Here is a 21,808-nt window from a genome sequence, read left to right as displayed (position 1 = left end):
TAAATGTTCAAGTATTGGGGTTCCTTTACTTGGAGTTTTAAATGTAAACATTTTTTGCAAATACCTGGGTACCTTACAGCAGGTTTTCAAACAAAGTCTCTCACTTGCAACTTTTCTTGTTTTAAATGAAAAGAAGAAAAAAAAACTAATAGCTGTAATTTTTGGTGGAAGCACTGTCTGAATTCAGCACCTTCCTGATTAGTGCTTTTGAGTAATAATGGTTTTGTTCACTCATTCACCTGTTTTCCCAAAATGATTGGATGGTACTTAAAACAAGATGGAACACAACTTTGTAATTATACACTCACTACTAGTGTCAGTTTGTAGTTGACAATGGGGCGTCTGTAACCAGCTCCATGTAGTCTTCAGACCATAAAAGAGGAAAAAACAATGAGTTAAGAGTTGTACTGAATGAATAGGCCTGGAATTCTGTAAGAGGTACAGGGAGATTTATTCTAATGATGATATTAATCTATAATAGTGAAAGTTGGATTCTGATACCATATGATGTGTGAATTTCTGTGTTTAAAATGCTTTGATGTGTGTTTAGCCTGGTGTGTATACGTTTCTCAAATAATTTTTTCTTTTCCACCAGGGAAGTCGAGACAACATGAGTGTGATATTGATCTGTTTTCCGAATGCACCAAAGGTATCACCAGAGGCGGTGAAAAGAGAGGCAGAGTTGGACAAGTACCTGGAAAGCAGAGTAGAAGGTGGATCATTTAAAAAAAAATAAGTAACTTTGTTTCTAAACAGACCCCTGGCCCCCTTCCCCTTCCAACAACTAAACCCTTAACACATACAGGCTTTTTAATAAACCTTCAAGTGCCATTGGCCATCCTGTGTACCTCTGAAAAAAGCACTCCTATATCTCCTGAAAAAGTTGTGCTATGAAAATGCAGCAGCCTGTAGCCCTGAAAATTATTCAGGATGGCAGAGAATTCATTTATGCTCAGTGTTCTTCCTGAGTCTGTTGACAGTACTAACTTCAGACCAGTGAATCCTGGTTCCTGTTAAATGGAGTTAAATGAAATAATCAGAATATCTTACTAAGTGTCTGTGAAGATGGTAATTTGAGTGCCATTTTTCCATATAGTTAAGTACAAATCAGTTAGCTGTAATATTTTATTATCCAGTAATAGTAGGTTTACAACTTGATTACTGTAATCTTTAAGCACCTGCTTACATACTTACTTATTTGAAAGTACGTCAGAAATTTGTCAAAGCTAATCTTTAAGCATTCATGACAAACAAAAGCTGGGAACTCATCTTACTCTCATAGTAACTTAAAATTTTTTCTTTAAATTTGTATTTTAGGAGTTCTTAAACTTTAAATTGAAACTGTGAGTCTGGGGCTTTTTGCAACACATAAAAAGGATATTCGAAATCAATTCGAATATTTTCTGATTAAAACTGCATTTATAGTGCCTTTTGATATTTAAAACCAACTACAGCTTGGAGTTTGTTTCTGAAATCTAAGACATGCTGTATGCATTATTTGCATAGGTTAAGTCTATTTTTGAAGTGGACTCCTCTATATGTTACAAGTCTAGTTACGTGTGTGTGTAGTCCCAAGAATCCTTAACAGCACACAGGGCACGATAGGCAGAGTTCTCCACATCTACAGTAGCAGTGATTAGTAAGTTAGAGGAGTACATGATGCACTTTTTCCCTCCTTAACTTGCATGAAGGTGACACAGTGCAGCTCCAGAAATTTCCCAGAGAACTTGCCTGCATGGGAATTGTGGGCTCAGACAAATCCATGTGCAGTTTTTAAAGCACTTACAACCTGTGTAGGTGCTCCTGCAGAAAGAACCATTTTTCAGAGGCCTCGCTCGCCAGCTCTCGGCAAACTGCATCTGTTCTGCCCCTGAACAAATGGCCAGGCAGACATTTCTGTGTTTTAATCTCTACACTTGCCTGAGAGGAGAGGTTGGTGTGCAGTCAGTGCTGGTGTGAATCTCCCTGACAGCGTGGCAGGAGTATCCCAGCGCGGAGGGAAGTGTCAGATGGCTCCCCCCGTGCAGAGCAGGTTTGCACCAGGCGTGTGAGGAGCTCGCTGTGTGTGCCCACCCACAGATTGGGTGAAGAACAAGTGTGCTGTACATTCACACATTGATTCACAGCGTGGTAACTCTCCTTTTCTGGGCAAGTACTGCTTTCTTGTCTTAGATATTGTGTCTGAGTTCAGACAAACCCGTGACCTAGAATATAAAAATATGGTGAAGCCAAGGCTGCTTCTTCAGCTGGCCTCATCATACCCCAGGAACATGACAGTGAGGAAAGCTGGCATTTTTGTACAGCTGCTTCATTTTATAAAGGAAGAGCCTAAACACTGGACCTGCATGTGATTATGGTACATACAAGGCATTTGGCTGCTGGTACTTTGCATTTATACAAATAGGAAATTTGCAGGAATGAGCAAAGTGTGATAATTGCATAGAGGCAAAAGGATTCTGTATGTAGTTATAAAGCACTTTAATACTAATTTAATGGGATGATGTCTGAACAACTTGAGGAAATATATTGTACTTCCCGTCAAGGGTCTTTGCTTAATTTTTAGAGTTATCCTCAATCTTTTGTCTATTGTTGCACAAAAATATTATTTAAATTAATGAATGTTTAGTAAACACTACTCAACCCAGCAGTGATTTGTATCAGCTGTTTGCAGAATTTGGCCTTTTAAGACTTATGCATGAGGAAAGTTGAAAGGCCTGAACTGAAGCAGAATTTGAAGAGCAGGAGTTGATAACTTTATTATATTTAACTTAATTCCTGTGCCACTGCATTGATTCTGAACTAAATGCCTTATTGACTAGTAAGGTAGGACTGCTGCAGCATCTGAAACTTTATACACTACAGTGAATAATCTTGCTCTTTTCTTAGGATACTATAAGAGTGGCAGTGCTTAATTTTAAAAGTCTGATTTTTGGCTGAAGGAACTAAAAAATATAAAGAGTACTTTTAGAATGACCTTACTAATCTGTAATACCAATTTAAATTTATAATTCATTAGAATGGAAACTTGGTCAAAATGCATATTATGTATTTTTATGCACTTCAGTACTCAGTGAAGTCCAACAAGTAATGAGAGTCGATCCTTTCTAATGTGCATTTTTTTCTGGTTGTATTTTTATCCCCTCGGCCCAGAATATACCTTTATACTGTTAAAAACCTGTGCAAATTTTAATAGGATTTAATAATGATGGTCATCTTGAATAAGGAGAGATGATTCAGATTTTAAAGAATGTAGAAACTTTTCTACTCACCATGTCACTTAAGACTCTCCTGATGTGTTTGTGGTCCAGATTTGTAGCTGCAACAAATAATGGAAGAAGCAGCAAGTGTGGAGAAGCATTCTTGTGCCATTACTTGCAATAAATCAATGTTACTCCTAAAGTATCATGTGAACTTCACGGTAGAAGTAATCAGTCATTCCAAAATGTGTTGCTATTATTTGCACTAATATGTGTTATTGATGTGTTGACTCTAAAAAGAAACTTGTCTAAGCTTTTTTTTTTCTGTTCTCATTTTTTTTTACATAAAACCATTCCCCAATAGATAATCCCTGCAATATTTATACCTATGTAGAGATAAATAATTTTAAGTTAGCTTTTATATGTTCCTTCCCTAATTTTCACATAAACAAAGTTCTGGCTTTTTCTTAAACTTTGTATGGAATTCCCATTTTTGAATCCTTTATTTTAGGGTTGTAAGTACATTTTTCCAGTACTTGATGCCATGAAAATGTGTAGAAGGTTTAAAAGTAAATTGAAGACTGGGGGGAGGGTTAAAGATGTATTGAAACAAGAATAATTCCAATAAATTAAACACAGCTAGCAGACCGACTCCATTTGTTGTGTCTTCAGTGTTCATTCAGTCTGTATCTATAGTTTTATCAAAATATAAATGTATTCATTTAGTGGAGACTGTATGTTAAATGTACTGCAGTTACAGGTTGTGAAACTGTGTAGTATAGGTCAACGATAAATTCCTTATTTTTGTACAGCAGAACTTTAGCCACTAGCACAATGTAGCATATTCTAGATGTTCAAAATTGCACAATAAAGGAACTTGGCAAACCAAATCTGAGATCTTGGCTTCTTATTCAGATTTAAGATTCATAGATTATTCCTTTGCTAAATGTTAGATGGTAAAATGAACTTTGGCTGTAGATTTTGAGGAAATGGCAAGTTCTTGAGGTCTCTCTGGTGTGTGGTGTCCTGTATTTAAAATTTAGGTTTTCAAGTAAACAGCTTAAAGCTTTGTGCTACAGAGTTTGATGCTGGTTGAGGACTAGGCAGTGTTTCCACTATACCTTGCAAATAATTTACACAGCCTGACTTCAAAACAGAGCTGATGGTTTTTGTAAACACACACAGCCCTGAAAAAACATTACGTTCACAAAAAATAATTCACAATCGTGGTTTATTAGGTTTTGTTTTGTTTTAACTAAAAAGGACTGGATACATGTTGGTTTTAAAAGCTTTCAATGTGCTTTATCTCACAAATTATAAAATGGGAACTTGGTATGTTCTTCTGGAATTTAGGGCAAAATCTTGAATGCTTGAGTATTTTTCAAAAGCGGTACTGATGAATTCCAACTACTTTCAAACCGTGTAAATGCTTTCTTACATGAAGAGTAGTGTGCATGTACGTACATGCATGTATAGATGTGCACATATGTACATTATTGTATGCATGTTGCAGTATTCACTTGACGTTGAACAGCACCAGATCTTAATAATTCATGTGGTTTGCAATTTCTGAGAGATCATGGTTACAAAGAAATGAATGAGATGCATTTTTTAAAATGTTCTTGTTCTTTAGACTTCATAAAATCACTGTTTAAAGAGTTACTCTTCAGGGGTGGTATGGTCTAAAATGTCTTGAATTCAAATAAAATTGTGTGCTTTTGACTTGAGGAGAAAAGTGAAAAAAACAAACACAAAAAAAGAACCCCAAAAACAAAACAACAAACAAGCTAAAAACCAAAACCAACCAGGCCTAAGAATAAAGAATGAATGTCTTGGCAAACATGGCTGTGGCTAAAATACAGATCAGATTCTCTTTACCCAGAAACTGAAGTGGATCAGCTTTAAGCTTCTTCCCTGTATTTAAATACCTCCTGAGTTGAGGATGAAACTGTCAATTAGATATGATGTCCTGGCTTTTAATTTATGTATAGTTTTCTTAAAATTTGCATGTTGCTGTAATGCAGTGAGGTACAAGTAGTGGTTAATACACATACAGCCATGGGAATTACTTCTGACATGTCTAACCTTTTATTTCTTGAAAATACTGTGTTTTCTGTGATGGCAATAATATTTTACCTGTGTTGCAGCAATAAAGCTGATGTTAATATCTGCCCCATGCCTTGGGCATACTGAGGGAAGATATTGCATCTTCTATCTAATGTATAGCAGCAAAACCATTAAAGATTTTTTTTCCCCATTATTACTAGGTAGTTATGTATTTCTAAAGCAAATTCAGCATGTTAACAGCAGTAAATCTGTCAAATCTGTTACAGGTTTTTCTTTATGGAACCAAAGTTAACAATTACCATGTTGAGTATGGTCTGTTGCTTTAATTTTTTATTTTTTTTTAATGTTAAGCTGCCTTTTTATAAAACTGAGTGTTTCAATCTTTTTAAGTTAAATTTGGACTGCACTTACAAAAAAAGTACTTCTGATTCCCAGAGATCATAAAGAAGCAGGGTGAAGGAGTGCCAGACTTAGTCCACGTGATGCGTACGTTAGCAACTGAGAGCATCCCAAACCTCCCGCCGGGGGGGGAGTTGGCAAGCAAGTGAGTTCACATCAGTGTACATGTGGGGTTTGATTTAAATCACATTTGAACTGCAAGGCCACTCTTAAAAGTTGGGGGGCAGGGAGAGGGAGGAAGGGCACATGACAAAAGGTGATGATCTGTTCTCCAGTTTTTATTACTCGGTTGTTCTGGATGAAAAGGACAAGCCTAAGAATGGAGTTGACTGTGAATCATTGCAAAAATGTCAAACTGTAGTTTTGGGAAGGAATGAGGGGTTTTTAAGGGTGGCCTGAGTGTGTTTTTTGCAATTAACTGGGGTTTCTGGGGGGTTGTTACATTTGAAGATGTGAAAATCATGCTCTGACTTTAATTACTTGGGTTGAAGTATAATATACTTTCAGCAAGAAGTGGTATGCATAAAATGTTTTGCTTGGCAGCTTTCTTTTCTTGTCTGTAGCCATGATGTAATTGCTTGAAAATTTGCTTATGTTCCTCTCTGTTTGTGACAAATCTGAAAGCGAGATAGAAATCTATCAAAAAAGAAAAGTGGGAAGATAAATTTGTAGCTTTATATAGCTGACTTTGTCCTTGAAGGGCTCAGTAGTGATGCTCAGTGGTTTCTCAAATATTCATTCTTTAAGGAAGCAATGTGCTCAGCTTGGTTGCATCCCAAACCGAGTGCTTTTTGGTTTGAAAGGTTCTTCATGAGCCTGTGCTGTGTTAAAATGGATTTGGCATATACAATAGAGAGTATTTTTGACCTTTCAGAGTATGATTTTTATATTGTTACACCAAAACTTCAGGACTTTAGGCACATAATTGAAAAAAATATAAATTAATAAACTGAATAAATGATAAAAGTGAAAACTGTAAAGATGGCTTCTAGAAAACAATATTGTTCCTGTAGGAACTGTTTGACTAGGAGAAGAGATGGCAATTTAAAGTATAATAGCATTTATGTAGGATGGGCTGCTGTAGTGTTGAAGTATGAGTGAGTCAGTTACTCATGAAATGCAGCATACAAATTGATTTTTCTTAATCTCCTTTGGCTAGAAGTAGCATCAAGGTTGTGCAGAAATGCTGAAGTGATGTGACTTCAGTGGGATTTTGTGGCTCAGTGATGCTAGTTTGAATAGGGGCTTGGAGAAATACTGATTTAATTGGATGTTGATGTAACTTAAAGCACTATTGCTAATTTGGAAGGAAAAAAAAGCTTTCCAAGAAACCTGCCTGTACTTAGAATCAAAGATACCTATTTCTTAAAAGATGTGGGAAGCTTTCCAATCCGTATATTCAATGTATTTTGTGTGTAATTGCTTGATTTTATTGCTTTAAATCCAGCTTTGTCTTTCTTGCCCAATAATCATTCACTATGATTTTTATACATGGTAGTTCCTGACTCTTCTGTGATGCAGGATGGTTACAAAGCTTGTCATCTGCTTTTTTCTTCTCTTGCACTCCTTTGTGATTGCTCTGCATGCATTCATCAGCTCTTTAAAGGTTGTTCTTTGAAGTTTGTTTTGTATTGCAGTCTGCTACTTCATCTTATTTGGTTCTGCAGAATGGGATCCAAAAGAAAGTTGCATTTAAAGTCCGATCTGTAATTTCTGTTTTTTTCTCCCCTCTTTTGTTTCTGTTCTCCCTTCAAAGTTTTTTCCTTATATACTGGGAAAATCAAAGGCAGCTTCTTCCTTCAGCCTCACATTTGGCTGTGGTTTTTTTTTATTGTTTTGGGGTTTTTTTTATTACCAGTTTTCAAGTTTTTTTTTTGTTTGTTTGTTTTTTTTGACTTTCAGTTTTTCACTCTGTGTTAAAAGAAATAAATAAAAATCATGGTACTCATTTGCATGTTGATTGCAAATGTTGTATTCATATTTTATCAGTTTATTTCTCATCAGTGTTAGGAAAGTCAAGAATCTCAGAAATCATGGTTAATTTCAAGCCATCTTAAATATGCTAAACATGGGCCTTTTTAAAAGGAGGTAGCTGTCAAAATGCTTGAATTAATTTTTTGATATTTTTTTACCAGACAAAATTTATCTCAATCTGAAGATACAATACACAAAACTGCAATTTGCTTTCTAATTTTTTGAGAAAAAATTGCAGGAGAGTATTGGGCATATCATTGTAGAAAAGCACTGTTCTAGAAGTATGTTTTTCATGGTTGCACATGAAAAGTACATTTTAGGACGTCACACAAAAATGTACTTCAGAATCTAATTTTTGTGTGTCCAGAAACCATTCCCCTATGGAAGTAATATTTAATATATGCCATAATAAATGAGGCACTACTGCAGTGGGTTTTGGGCACACAGATGACCAGGACATTCTATGTTCACTGAGGTTTCTGCTACCCTTTTTCAAAGTGAGGAACCTGACTGTCAGGTTGTGCCCTTCTCCTGCTGAACTCTGAGGGATATTCAGCCTTGTTTGTCTTGAGCCTAAAGGTTTTAAAAAGATATGCAATGTTTAAAGACAGTGCTAGCTTGCAATAAGCATGGTTCTGTGAATTTGGCAACTTCTATAGTTTGCATTTAAATTAAAATTGGGAATTTGACTTGGGGGGGAAAAAAAAGAACACAGCCTTAAAATCTTGTGGGTTTGTTTTGTTTTTTTTTTGTGCTCTAGACGGAGTGTAATTGAAGCTGTGTATAACAGACTGAACCCCTACAGGAACGATGATGCTGTGAGTATCTTTTCTCTTACATTCTCTTTTCCCCCTCCCCAATTATTTTAGCTGTTTTGTAAAGAAGGATATTGCGAATTCCTGTTAAAGACCCCTTCCCCCAAGAAAGGAATAACACTGCTGTGCTCTTTGGACTGTGTTTTGTAATTGTTTTCTGCTGCCTTCTGTGCATCATCATCTCAAAACTCCAGTAGGGTTGATTCATTTGTCCTCTGGAATTTCATTATTTCAATCCTGCTTGGGTTTCTAAGTACTGCCAAATGGTGGAAAGAGTCATGGGGGGCTTTTTTCCCCCCTTCTTTATAGAAGACACTTTTCTCTAAATATCAAGAAGAAAAATGCTATATCTAAAGATTAAACAGATGTGTTAAGAATATATTAGTTTACCAAATGGACTGTGTAAACACTTAAAATTGTTAAGCATAGAGCATCTTACAGCAAGCAAACAAAACCCAGAATTTGGGTTCCTATATGTCAGTGCTGAGAGGGACATAAATCCACTGTTAAGATGTGGGGAGAGAAAAACCAAACAGGGAACATGACCATGATTCCAGTGGCAGTTTGATCACCAGAAACAACATTCTGTCACTGAAAGTTCGATATCTCACGGAGCTGTTAAACTGATCCTTTAACTACCAGCAGAAATTACTTACATGCTTGGATGTGACACGAGCAAAATGCAGCCAGACATAAAGATTTTGTGTTGGCTTTACAACTGTGCAATAGTTTTATTTGGCAGCCTTTGTTCTATTTTTAGCATAAAAATTCCTAAATAGGGGCTGAAAGAGGATGCTTTACCTTCAAAATATATTCTGTAGTATGTTGCTGTTCTACAAATGTACAGTACACAAACTTTGTGATCGTGTTGGCAACTGGGATACAGAAATTTGCATATGGAAGAGTTGGCAAGCAGCTCCTGCATTTTTACTCACACTACTTTTATTCTTCATTCTTGAAACCATTTTGTTCTTTCATATTATTGCTCTCCTTTGCTACTTCTGGTCTTGAAGGAAAAGCTGGAGGTGGTACTTTTGCAAAGGGCAATTTCAGTTTGTGTTTTTTTAACTACACCTCCGTGCCAACTGTTCCTTTCTGGTTTGTAATGGATTCTGTGTGCAAGCTTGAATGAAGGGTGCAGAACTTAAGTGCTAAGAAATTATCATGTGTGGCATTGCTAGAGACTTAATTAGCCTCTTTCCTCTCCAAGGAGTCACTAAGGCAGTGCCTTTGAAGAGGAGTAATATTTCTACCTCCTGCAGCCTCAGTAATGATGGGGAGGTGTAGCTGTGGAAGCACCAGGATGTGCTGTTGTAAAAGCCCCTCCTACCCCTTAATTGCTTAGGGAAAAGGAGCAGGTGATGCTGAAAGCACCAAAGGTGGTGCACAGGGGCAGTTTGCCCTGATTCCTGTGCTGCTGATTCAGCTGTTACTTCAGCTGCAGAACTGTGGCCCCACTTGCTCATGGTTAACCTGTGAGCCCACCTGATGATGCTGGTAGAGAAAGCTGGATGTAGAGCAGTCTAAGCAAGGGAAAAGAAAACAGGCCTGACACGAAGGCAAATGGATTGAAAAACACTTGGTAAAATTAAATACTGATTAAACATTTCTTAGGCTTGTGGTAATTATACAAAATCTGCTGTTGCCTGTGGGCCTACATGGAATGATTTTTTGGGAAATTCAGGTATTGGATAGTTTGAAATACCAAGTAATGTGACCATACATTATGATTTGGAGCACAGCATGTCTCTGCTTTCAGTATTTATTTTTTTTTTGTTATATACATTTAGGTTTTTTCCCCTTGCAGTTTTATTACCATCCAAAATTACAATTTCCTTCAGTTGCCTAAACTACTCTTCTGTAACCTTAAATTAAAAGTGTTAAAATAGCTCTGAGTTATAACAGGGTGTCAGTTGATGTCTGTATCTTCCCATGCAGCGAGGGAGGGTTGAGAACACAAAAGATGATAATGGTGATAACACATGGCATGAGCACATCCTGCTCTTTTCTCACACCTGTGAGCTGAGTGTATCCATTTTGTGTTACTTCTGACTACTCAGGAAATAGCTAGAAAGGCTCTGGAAATGCTTTTGAGTAACATTCCTGGGATCTTATTTTCAGGATTGATGAAACACTTGGTCATATTTTGGAATTTCTTGGTTCTATTATTTCATTAATTAAGAATATGTGGGGTTTAGTTACTTTTTAAAAGCTGTTTCTGAAATGGGAGAGAAAAGAGACTCCTGAAATGATTTAAGTCTTTACCCTTTTCAGTCTGGATTATCCAGAAATTGCCACAAGGATGGGCACTCCAGACTTTAAAGGGTTCCTTCTTTTTTCTTTAAGGATTCTGCCTCAACTGATGATATGTGGTAAAACTACTCATCTAGCTGTGGAATACACGTTTCATCCTGCAAATGAAAGTGCAGCCCAACCTCAGTGACCCTTCTTAACATCCATCCTCAACCTTAATTAAAGAAGGGAATATGATGTGTTGGTGAGAGTGACTACAGCAGTACGACATCTAGCCCAGGAACTGATCTTTTTTTGTAAAACAGACTTCTGTAAACGTGATTTCAAACCATAAATTCATGTTGTAAATCAGACTCCAGCAATTTATGTTGTATGATTTTGTTTTTGTAAAGTGCAATTGTCTTTGTACAAAATGCTCATATTTAATTATGAACCGCTTTAAATCACTATAAAGGTTAGAAGAAATGTTTTGGCTTGTGTGATGCAACAATATATATCCCTTTTAAAAATCATGTTGTGGTTTTGGATTGCAAGGAGCAGCAGCCTAGCCAGCTAGGTGCTCAAGAGGTGCACAAAACTGTTAAAGATAACTTTTTGGTTCATATGAAAGCTGAACTCATGGGCAACCTACCAGAAATTACAGAGTGTGGATTTCTCTTGGCAATGGAAAAATAACATAGGAATAGTGCACATTCTTCAACAAACATATATCATTTTCTTGGATGCACTCCTGCTCTCACATTGAGTCGAAGGGATTTGTGATTTTGAGTTCAGTGGGAGTTAAATCATGCCCTGTTAACAGTATTCTGTTCATATATGTTCCAATCCTGGGATTTGAACACCTTGGTTCTTTGCACCTCTTTTTTCATTAGCCCTTACCTGAAACTTCTAATCACTGAGCACGAAGACAACTTTCTACATAAAGTAGGAGTCTGCAGCATTTTTACAATCCTGATTGGCTGGGTCTGCTGCTGTTCCAAGAAAAATACTCTGAATTCCATTTTATCAATAAAGCTTGATTTAACAAACAAGACATTTACCCATAAATGTGTAATTCCTTCTTTTCCTGCCTTTTAAAATGTCAGTGCCATTGTAAATGATATTTTACTTGTGGAAAAATATTTTTCTTAATTGGTAGCCCATTTTTAAAATGGGAAGGATTTTGATTATTGCCCAAGACATAGCCATATGCTAGAGGATGATGTGGGATTAATCCGTTACCCTATTTTTTACAAATGTGGGTTTTTTCAGGCTTTTTGGTGTTGGTTTTTTGGTTTTTTTCCCCTCCCTACTGAAGATGTGCATTGGTTTGAATTTGCCTACTGTTTGATAAAAATACATTTGTCAAAGCCTGACAATCTTTAACATTTTATGGTGTGTGTTTTTAATTGACCCACTTAGAATGAGAGACTAGTGGTTAAACAGTACTTGTGATTTGAGGTATAGCATGTTGACAATATTTAACTGTTTGTTGTTTAAAATTCTAATTTAAAATTTTATAAGATAATAAACTAATTTGATTTAAGCTTAGCTTTCTCCCATTGAGCATACGAAAATTAAGTTTTCAAGTCAGTCGTGTTTGCAAAACTGCTGTTTTGTGCACCTTGTATTGTCTTTTTGGTTGAGAATATTGTATTTAATATGTAGTTTACTCATTTAGTAGGCAGATTCCTCAAAAGGAAAATCAGTAAAACAAGTAGATTGTAACATTTACTGCAGTTAAACAGAATCAGAACTTGGTGTATAATTACTTTTTGATAGGAAAATGTAGTACAATGCATTTTGCTATATTTGTCTTTCCCTAACTTTGACATATACATATTTGTATATATAGCCTTAAAACTAATGCAGAGTTAGGGAACACTGAACAGTGAAAAAGTAACTTATAGTGTCTTGGAACTAAGTATAGTATATACCAGCAAACTTTTCTTTTATCCCTCTTGTCTATGTGGGGTGCTTAAACGTAACTTCATTGTATTCAGTTTGTAATCTGTTCAAGCATGAATGAAGAAAACATAAGCACTATTTGTATTTATAAATTTATAGCAATTTTTGCTTAAAGAACCAGTTCCTTACCTACCTATGAATAAATGCTTAAAATGTCTAATTTTGTTGTAGAGTGCAAAACTATAATGATGTTAAGTTATAGCTTCACAGGCACCTAATTAACGAGCATATTTAATAATACATGGCGTATTAGTGCAAAAAGCTAAACTTAATTTAGGACTAGACAGATTAAGTTCTGTCTTTTTTTTCATAGAGACTAAAGTTTAGTTTTGGAAACCGCAAAACCTTGAACTGGACTGTGGAACCTTTGAGTTTTAAACTTTAAAAATCGGAAGCAAAACTGTGGTGTGAAAAGCCATACTTCAAACCATAATCACTTAAACTGTCTCAGTGACAAAGGAGATTTTTGAAGCCTCTTCTGACGAGGTCTCCTTAAGGTTAGAAAGAAAATAATTCTGCTGTTGCTACAGGTGATGTGAGTAGGTTTGAGGGTAGTGGCAGAAAGCCCGTTTCAGGCCTTTCTCTCTCCCGCCTACATTCAGCGTTTTGATGAGCTCAGAGCACTGAATTCTGATGTATGCATAAACACTGCCATTTTAGATACAGACTTTGATTACAGAATAAACGAGTTAAGTATATAAAGCATTCTAGAAAAGAGGCAAGCTGTACTTTTTTCACTGCTCTGAAAAGAAAAAGGCACTTTTGCACCTTTGTGCATCTCCTTCTTGCACCAGAAACTTTTTTTTTTTTTTTTTTTTAAATGCTAAAAACATTAGCACCTCAGGGGCAAGGCAGCAATTTTTACTTTGAAATATTGTGTGCTATTTATTTCCCTCTTGGAAAAAGATTCCTGTGTGACAAAAATGAAAATTGTGTGATGTTAACAGATGTATTTTTAAATACATGTTCAAATAGGATGGTCCTGATTTGCTTGTTTTTAAAAGGAAATGACATTTGTAAAGCTACTTTGCTTCGTATGCCATGCAACTTTGTTTTCCTTCTACATTTGACAGCTTCACTGGCTACAGTTTCTGTGAGTTTTGTTATAGTCAGATTAAATGTTTCACTGATCGTTCTGGGAGAATACCTGTAACTGCTTTATAGACAACTGTTCCAAATAATTCTCACTAATTCAGCATTGAAAATATGTTCAAGACAGAGGCTTCCAAAATGTGCTGTAAACCAATGTTGGATGAACTAAATGCAGTGGCATTAAGTAGGATCCTGGGTTTGCAAGGCTTTGTAAATCCTTTGTATCCGTAGAGTCCCAGGTACTCGCGCTGGGGCAGAAACAGCCTGAGCCTCTCAGCTGGCCCAGGAGTTGCACCACCATGACCTTGAGGCACGGCCATCATTCAGTTAAACTTGGAGCTGGAGTCAGAATTGGAGAGAGGAATTTCATCAGCTTGTCATTAAACTGCTCTGAACTGCACTCGTAGGTTGTGTCAGCGAGGTGCCTGGTGAATACCGAGCAGCAGATGAGTCATGGTAGCTCTTACCTTGAGAGTTCCTGCAGGTGCCAAAGCTGATCTTTTCAACATTTACTTGTAGCAAACTGATTTCAATTTCCATTACATTATTTATTGCAGAGCTGGTGCTGTCACTATATAGGCTCATGTTTGAGCCATTTTACTCAGTTCAAGAGTTGGAAGCTTAAGATGATATAACAAAATTAGGGATCAGTTTTCACTTCAGTTGATTCTCTGATAAGAATCCCACCTTAATTTTATATACTGGGATAGGAGACATTTCCTATTTATATTCCATTTTTAGTAGTTTATGGTCTAAGGATATGGTTTCATGATCTTACACCAAGACTAAAGATTGCTCCTAGTTTTCCCTTACTGCCTTTTTTTGTGCCAGTGCTTGTCCTTACATGGGTGTGCAGTTAGGAGAAAGAAAAAAACTGTCCTCTTGAGCTGGGTAAATTGATAATCCAGCTGTGGGGTGCTGGAAAATGGAGAGTGGGGAGACAGGATTGAGAGCAAAGGAATGGCTGCCCCACCCCTCCTGCCGCAGTTTGGGAAACCACACCCAGATAAATGATGGCCTGTGCGGGGAGCATTGAAGCCTTTGCAGATCTTTCCCCACTTAAACATTTTGCTTTGATAAATGTTTCTTTTCTTTAAACTGGAATCTTCAAACTTCGGTCTCAATGTCTTGTGTTTGAGTTCTGTGCTGACAACCCTCCTCTGTGTTTGTGTTCTCTAGAGGTTTGGAGTTCTGTCCTATGGGAGAGACAGCGCGGCTGCCACAATTAGGTTAATGATGTGTTACAGTTTACCTTAGTTCAATGTACATCAGGATTTCATCATGCCAAGATGTTCACTTCCATCTCTACCTGCACCTTCCTGAGCTGCTTTTGTGCACAGATTGACTGGGTGTGTTTCAATTCCTTGGTATTTAAACTTGGCCATGTCTGAAAGGGGCTAACCTTTAGGAAAGCAGTGCCCTTTTCCTCATCCTTTGGCAAATACAGTATTTGATACAAACCTGATGTACCTTGCATAGGTTCAGGAACAGCAAAACTGTAGAGCTACAGGGGCTGTACCTGATATTCTTGTGTAGAAAATTAATTGTTACTTGGTGCCAAGCTTCACCAGCTATGAAAATAATGTGTCCTAGACAACAAGTGTGGCTCCTTGTTCCTACACCCACCTGTGTCTGAGGTGATCATACCTGAGCCTTTATAGACCAGGTCAGGGTCTAAACTCTCCATATGGTTGGAGAGGTGTTTTGACTCTTTAAGTGGTGAAAAGAGGCTCCAGATGTGAATTTCCAGGACACTGTAGCACAAAAAAAAAGTAAAAATGAATGTGATTCCTGCTATAAGCTGTAAAAAAGGAGCAGAATTTAAAAGTATCACTCTGTGGCTAAATAATTTTAACTGAAATACTGATCAGAGAATCTGTCTGAAATACTGATCTGAGAATCTAGTCTTTAGTGAGCTTTTTCTGTGGAGTGCTTGCACAGTCTGCAGCTTTCTGCAGACCCAGGTGTGCACATATGAAGCACTTTGTGGCCTTATTTTGCCTGATAACGTTGCTTTGTAAATGAGGTAGCAGCCACCTGGGCTGTGGCACGTGTTCACAGGAGGTCAGGAAGCTGTAGGAAAAATTGAAGCTTCTCTTTAGTATCATGGACTGCTAAATGCATTAAAGTAGAAAAAAATATAGACATGTTAAAAGATAAGTTTACATTGTCTCCCATTGACAGTTTGTTTCTGGAAAAATGGCAAATATTTCTACCATTTACTTAATATGTGAAAAAAATGTCTGGAGCTTTAATCTCCTGATTGTGTCAGAGTTGTTGACCTGTAGTTAGGCTTTGTGCATATTCCTCATTTTCTCTGTGTTTTTGTTTGGTGTTCCTTTTGGGTAGCAGTAAAACAGATCTTTATTTTCACCATCTCTTGTACACATTCTTCTAAAGTCTTTGCTTCCAGGCTAAGGGAACAGGAGTGATAATGATGTCTTAGGAAAGTGTTTTGGGAGAGGCTTGCTTTAAATGCAATGACCACAAAACCCCCTAACTTTTGCACCACAAAAGTTAGGTAAATGGGCTTATAACTTCAAAAATGCCTTTTATAGAACCAAGAAAATCGGAAAGTGTCAAAACTTGGGTAGAAGTGGAATGACAGGTGTCACTTTCTAGAGTGGTTTATGCATAGCCTGATTTTTACTCATAACTTGAACTGATTCCTGCCCAAATGCTTTTTAAAATATCGCTAGGCACCTGCTTTCTTCATTTTACTTTTTTCTTTTTTTTTCTTCTTTTTTTTTTTTTTTTTTTTTTCCCAAAATGGGAAGAATAAAACCAATGGTCCTTACTACTGTGTAACCAGCCATTTATCTGAAGGGTGGGTGCTGTTTCAGGCAGCACCATTTTCCTTTAGGAGCACGACATCTGCACTGCTCAGCTTGCTCAGTAACGTTGAGGCAAAGCTGAAATTCCTTTTTGCCTCCTTGAAGTGTTTGCTCTGAAGAGCTTGGTGGGAGTGGGGGGTTTTTACAGGTGGACAGGACTCCCCACGTGTGCTGTGAGGAGGCCTCTGGAGTTGAAGGAGCTGCCACTGTTACTTATTTTGAAAAAGAAATTTATTAAGAAAAATGAGAAAACAGACTGGCAGGTCCTAAAACATTCAATGCTTTTATTCTGTTGGTGCCTGTGGACTAAGGTCCAGAGTTTAATTTCCACTGTTACTGAATTCCAGCCACTCTGAGTAGTGCAAATACTGGGTAGCCAATTCCATTTCACTGTTGGGATTTCAGGCTAGCTCTCAATATTTTTGTACACACTACAGGGGAAAATTAGGGTCAGGCTTGGGAAAATCAGGCACAAACTTAACTTTACATCCTGGTGACGTTGATGGAGCTTTTGCTCACAACATACAAATTTTGCATGTGTTGTTGGAGCCTTAACTGTCCCACTTCTCTTGGAATGAAAAACAAATGTAATCTTTACTCAGTTTAGGTTTTGAAAAAGCTTTTCAAAGCCAAAGGGAAGGCAGTGGTAATGTTAGAGCAAAATGTGTGATTAATCTGAGATAATTTCTGAATTCTTTAAATGTCTAAGAATTCTTTTGCTTTGAAAACATCAGAAAAGCACAGTTCAAAAGGTTTGATCCTTGATGCAGTGCTTTTATCTGCAAATAAATGAAATCCAAAATGACATATCCAGGATGGAAAGACAATGAAACACTGAAAATGTAGGAATAAATGTCCTGAATTTGCATAGGATTATATCCATGTCCAGTGATGGACTCCTGAAAGGTTGGAACTAGATAATCTTTAAGGCTCTTCCAACCCAGACCGCTCTATGGACCATTCTATGAAGGGATCTTTGACAGTGTTTACAGGAGAACTTTTTATTCTTGCTGAGTGATGCCAGACTGAGAAGTCTGCTGCAATTTGGAATTTCCAGCCTCTGAAATTGGAAGCTGGGTGTTGCACCCTGGAGTCCCCAGTGCTGGGATGCTGTTACCCCACATTCCGCGGGTTCACACCCTGCAGCCCGTGGGAGTTGGGAGCTGGGGTTTCCCAGCCTGTTCTTGCTGATGACCTTGGGCACCAAAAGTTGTATTTATTAACCTGATCTAACTCTTTGGTGCCAGGAATCCAGTTTTTGGAGTAAGTGCTGGATTATGCAAATATTCTTGGCAAATGGTACCAGGTATTTCACTCCTCAGAAAACTCAATTACTCGTGACCAAGAGTTGATAGGAGACAAAAGCTGAGCTTCTCCCAGCCAGGGAGTGCTGGATATCTGAAAAGTGTGAGCTTTGACTTCCAGGACCAGCTATTATATAAATCTTTATAAGTGAAGATTTTTGGGTTCTAGCATCTGTCTTGTTCCTAAGACCACGTACAAACATGCTGAATTAGAGAGTTTTCACCTGTCTTCTCACAGAATTGACTCCACACCGTACCATAAGAGTCTTGTTTGTAGTGACATGCTGTGCCTGTCTTTTTAGAAAATTCATGACCTCTTTATATCTATTTTGTGGAAAGTGTAACTTTTTTCATTGATGACCTGTATAAATGTGTGTTACGAATGGAGAGATTTAAGCTTGAAAAGCATGTTTGCAGATTACACAGCTTCATTATGGAATTTATAAATTTAACAGAGTAATATACAAGAGCATAACTATTTTCCTTAAGTAGAATGTATAACAATATATAATAAATTATTCTCCACCTAGTTCACCCACTATTTACAGTTTTACACAATTCAAACTGTGTGTTTACAGAAAGTTCAATAAATGTATATTTTGTACTATGTACAGATTCCTGGTCCCAAAGAAAATGTGTGAACTTAGTTTCTAACTTAACTTTTGAGATTGTACTTATTTTTCTTTTCTTTTTCCTTTTTTTTTTTTTATTTTTATTTTTTTTTGGTTTAGAATCAGTTGAACAAACCGCGTTACGCCTGTTGATGGTGGAGGCTTGCATTGGAGTAAACGGGAATTGGAAATATTTCTAATCTACAAAAAGTGATTCCACTAAATAAAACAGGCAATTACATCGTGTGTGTGTATTTGAGTGCGATGCTACACAAACCATCCTCACATCTCTTTTACTGTCCCTGATTTACAAATTTTCCAGGCCTCCTCCTGTTTTCTGGCTCAAGGGAGTTAGATTTAAATTTAAAAAATGAAAGGGCTTATCGTGATCACTTTTAGTTGCAATTATAAAACTCCCTCCCTTTTGCTGTTTTTTTTCCCTTTCATGTTGAAATTCCAAGATAAAGCTGCATGTGCTTGGCTCCAGCCCCAGTATTCCCCAGAGGCCGCCTGGTCTGGGGCTTTCAGGAGAACTAGGGAGGGATTAGGATTCCCAGCTTCTGGAACACTACATCACACAGGGGCAAAATAACATTTTATCTTTTGCCCTGATTCAGATTCAGTACTGTAAAATAAAAGCTAGACCTTTGTAATATAATTTCTAAGAATTAAGGGATGCTAAAGGCTAAAATAAATATGGGTTTAGCCTTTATGATTTGAAGCAAAAATGAGCCTGTATGTAACCAGCTCACATTTGTCATCCATGGAAATCTTTACAGGGAGAGCTGGAAGGATTTTGACATGGACTAAATAAATTAAACCTGGGGATGGGGCAGGAGGAGATTCTGCTGTCACCTGTGACCTGGAGCAAATTTGTCTATTAAAAGAACTTAAAGATTCAGCCCTATCCCTTTGAGGATTAAAACTCAGAACCACTGAATTGTCTAGCAAAATAAAAGAATATTTTTTGTGGATTAAAAAAATGGAATTGCTATGATAAGATTGACTGTTAGCCTTGGTTCACATTAATGGAGCAGACATTGGAGACAAAATACATCCTTTGTTTTCTAGCTCAGAGTGTATAAAAAGATTGTTTTATCCTATCTAACTGAAAATATGCATTTTAAAGTATTTTTCTTCAAAGCCAAAGAATACTATACCTCTGAATAGCATTGTTGGTTTGTTAAATGGGTTTTTTCAATCCTGACATGTAATAATAAATTTGAATGCTATCCAAGCTGTTTAGATAGAAATATTAAACCAACTGCAGAAGTTCATTGTGGCTGAATTTCATGAGGCTGCATTTATGTGAGCTGATTTAAAAGAGGCAGAACCCTGAAGCCTGATAAAGTAATTTAACTCATTTCAGTTTTAGTTTTCAGCAATTCTTAAGAATATAAGAGATAATTCTAAGAAGTTCTGAAGGGAGAGAGGTGAATTTGGTGAAAAATAGAAGGAAGATCTTACATTTACTGAGGGTTTGACTCCATCTCAGAGGTCTTTTCCAACCTTCATGTTTGTGATAAAAATAACTAAGAATTATCCCTGCAAATACATACACAGGAGAGGCTCTGGGACTTGGGTGAACGAGGAGTGTGGCTCTCATTTGTGAGCTTGCAGGGCTGGAAGTTCACCAATATAATGAGGATTCCTAATTGATGAAGTTAATTTGTGCATACCAATTTTAATGCAAACTTTCCAGTGTTTTTACTGGAAGTGGGAGAGCTTAAAATTATCTGTAGCCTTTTGAAGGTCCTACTTAGCCACAGCTGTGGGAGAGATTTATTCTCTTTTCCCAATTAGCAGCTTTTTCTGGGGTACATGCTCTACTTGAAGAAAATGCTTGCTACAGGTTTTTAATCCTATTAAATAGGACTGAAAATTTGGTGGCCTACAACTTAGACTTGTCTGGAACTAAGGGTTTGCTGAACTGACATTTGAAACAGGACGTTTATTGGTACAGTAGAGCAGATATGAAGAAAATACAATTAGCTCTGTGTTTTCTTGTCTTTACCTCTGTTCCTTAGCAATAGAAGTGTTAGTGACAGTGTCCAGTGTCCTGCAGATTCTCTTCAGTAGCATCATCTTGCTGAAGCTGCATCATGGCTCTTCCCTCTTATCTGAGCAGAACATCAGAGTTTGTTCTGGCTCGTGAACACCAAGTGGAACTCACGGAGAACACTCACCTTCCTCTGAAATTTGAGTCCTGTCCCATACTATAAGAAGGTAATAAAGCAATTCAGGGTATATACAAGCATGCAATAAAACATTTTTTGAAAAGGCTTTTAAGGAAACAAAACATTTTCTGGTCTGTTTTTAAAATAGTGTGGGAGTCTCTGGGCCAAGAGGAACAGGATTATTTGGACAAGCCTGTCCTCCAAGTCTTTTGAGCTGTGGTTTTTGGTTTTTTTCCTGCATTTCCTCCTTATCCAAATTACCTTTTCCAAAATTTCAGAAGCCTTTTGAAGTATTACTTTAGAAAAGGTATTTATTTTTCTGGTGATCAACCCTGTCAGGGGTACAGTAGGAGTCTGTTACCTGAAGAATATGAAGTGACACCATCAACTTAAATCAGTCTTAATCCTGAGAATGTTTTAGTTCATACTGTAAATATCTGGAAGTGTGCACTTCAGAGTGGTTTCTGGATCTTCATATTTGCAGTTGTTACAAAGGTGTTTTTTTTTTTAATTTGGGGGATTTTAATGCTCACCTACAGCTGTCTTAGCAGACTATGTACAACTGGAATAGGAGAGCAAGTGAACTCACCCCCTAGCTGGTTGTTGTTAACTCCCAGTAAAGAACTGGAGACTGGTCAGATGTCAAGAATCAGTTTCAGGGAGAAAAAAAACAAAGCAGAAAGCTGATTTAGAAGGCTTTAGTGATAGTAATATCAATTAAATGTGCAGCATGAATTAAAATAATGTAAATATTTAATTGCAGAAGTATATTAACTTAATGCTTTTACACTCTTAAAGCTCATGGGAATTTCAGTATGAAAACTTTATTGTTCTGTATGGAAATATTGATAGGTGCCAGCCTGATGGGCTGAAGCTTGCCCTGTTTCAGTTATTAGGCTGAGGGTCTCAGTTTGCCTGCACCCAAAAACCTCAGCGTGAGCATGAGTTCAGTGCCAGAATAAACCTGTCCCAAGCCACAGCCCAGCTTTTATTGTCTAATAGCTAACACAGAGCTTTCATATTAGCATTTGATAAGGGGCTGTACTCACCTTATCACCTGCTTTCTTGATAGACTGTAGCCTTTGGCCTGATTTTTATATTCCCTTTACCCTGGGATCAGCTGGGTCTTGTCCTGTGG

At 37.2% G+C, this 21,808-nt stretch overlaps 1 protein-coding gene across 4 annotated transcripts in view; it reads left to right on the top strand.

Annotated features, from left to right (window-relative positions):
• Positions 1 to 18,739, top strand: part of PPM1A (protein phosphatase, Mg2+/Mn2+ dependent 1A) — a 35,052-nt gene extending 16,313 nt beyond the window's left edge. The window contains exons 3-6 of one of the 4 annotated variants that reach the window (XM_058854235.1): positions 596 to 713; positions 5,700 to 5,808; positions 8,398 to 8,455; positions 18,614 to 18,739. In XM_058854235.1, the coding sequence (XP_058710218.1) occupies positions 596 to 713; positions 5,700 to 5,808; positions 8,398 to 8,455; positions 18,614 to 18,646 (318 nt within the window). In that variant the 3' untranslated portion in view covers positions 18,647 to 18,739. Of the gene's footprint in view, positions 1 to 595; positions 714 to 5,699; positions 5,809 to 8,397; positions 8,522 to 10,726; positions 18,494 to 18,613 lie in introns of those variants that run through there. The other 3 variants (XM_058854227.1, XM_058854240.1, XM_058854218.1) reach the window with 3 other exon arrangements.
• Positions 18,740 to 21,808: the final 3,069 nt, after the last annotated feature.

This window comes from Poecile atricapillus, chromosome 1 (genome assembly GCF_030490865.1).
Source record: "Poecile atricapillus isolate bPoeAtr1 chromosome 1, bPoeAtr1.hap1, whole genome shotgun sequence".
Lineage (NCBI taxonomy): Eukaryota > Metazoa > Chordata > Aves > Passeriformes > Paridae > Poecile > Poecile atricapillus.
The sequence above is the reverse complement of the archived record's forward strand: the minus strand, read 5'-3'. Positions and strand labels throughout refer to the sequence as shown.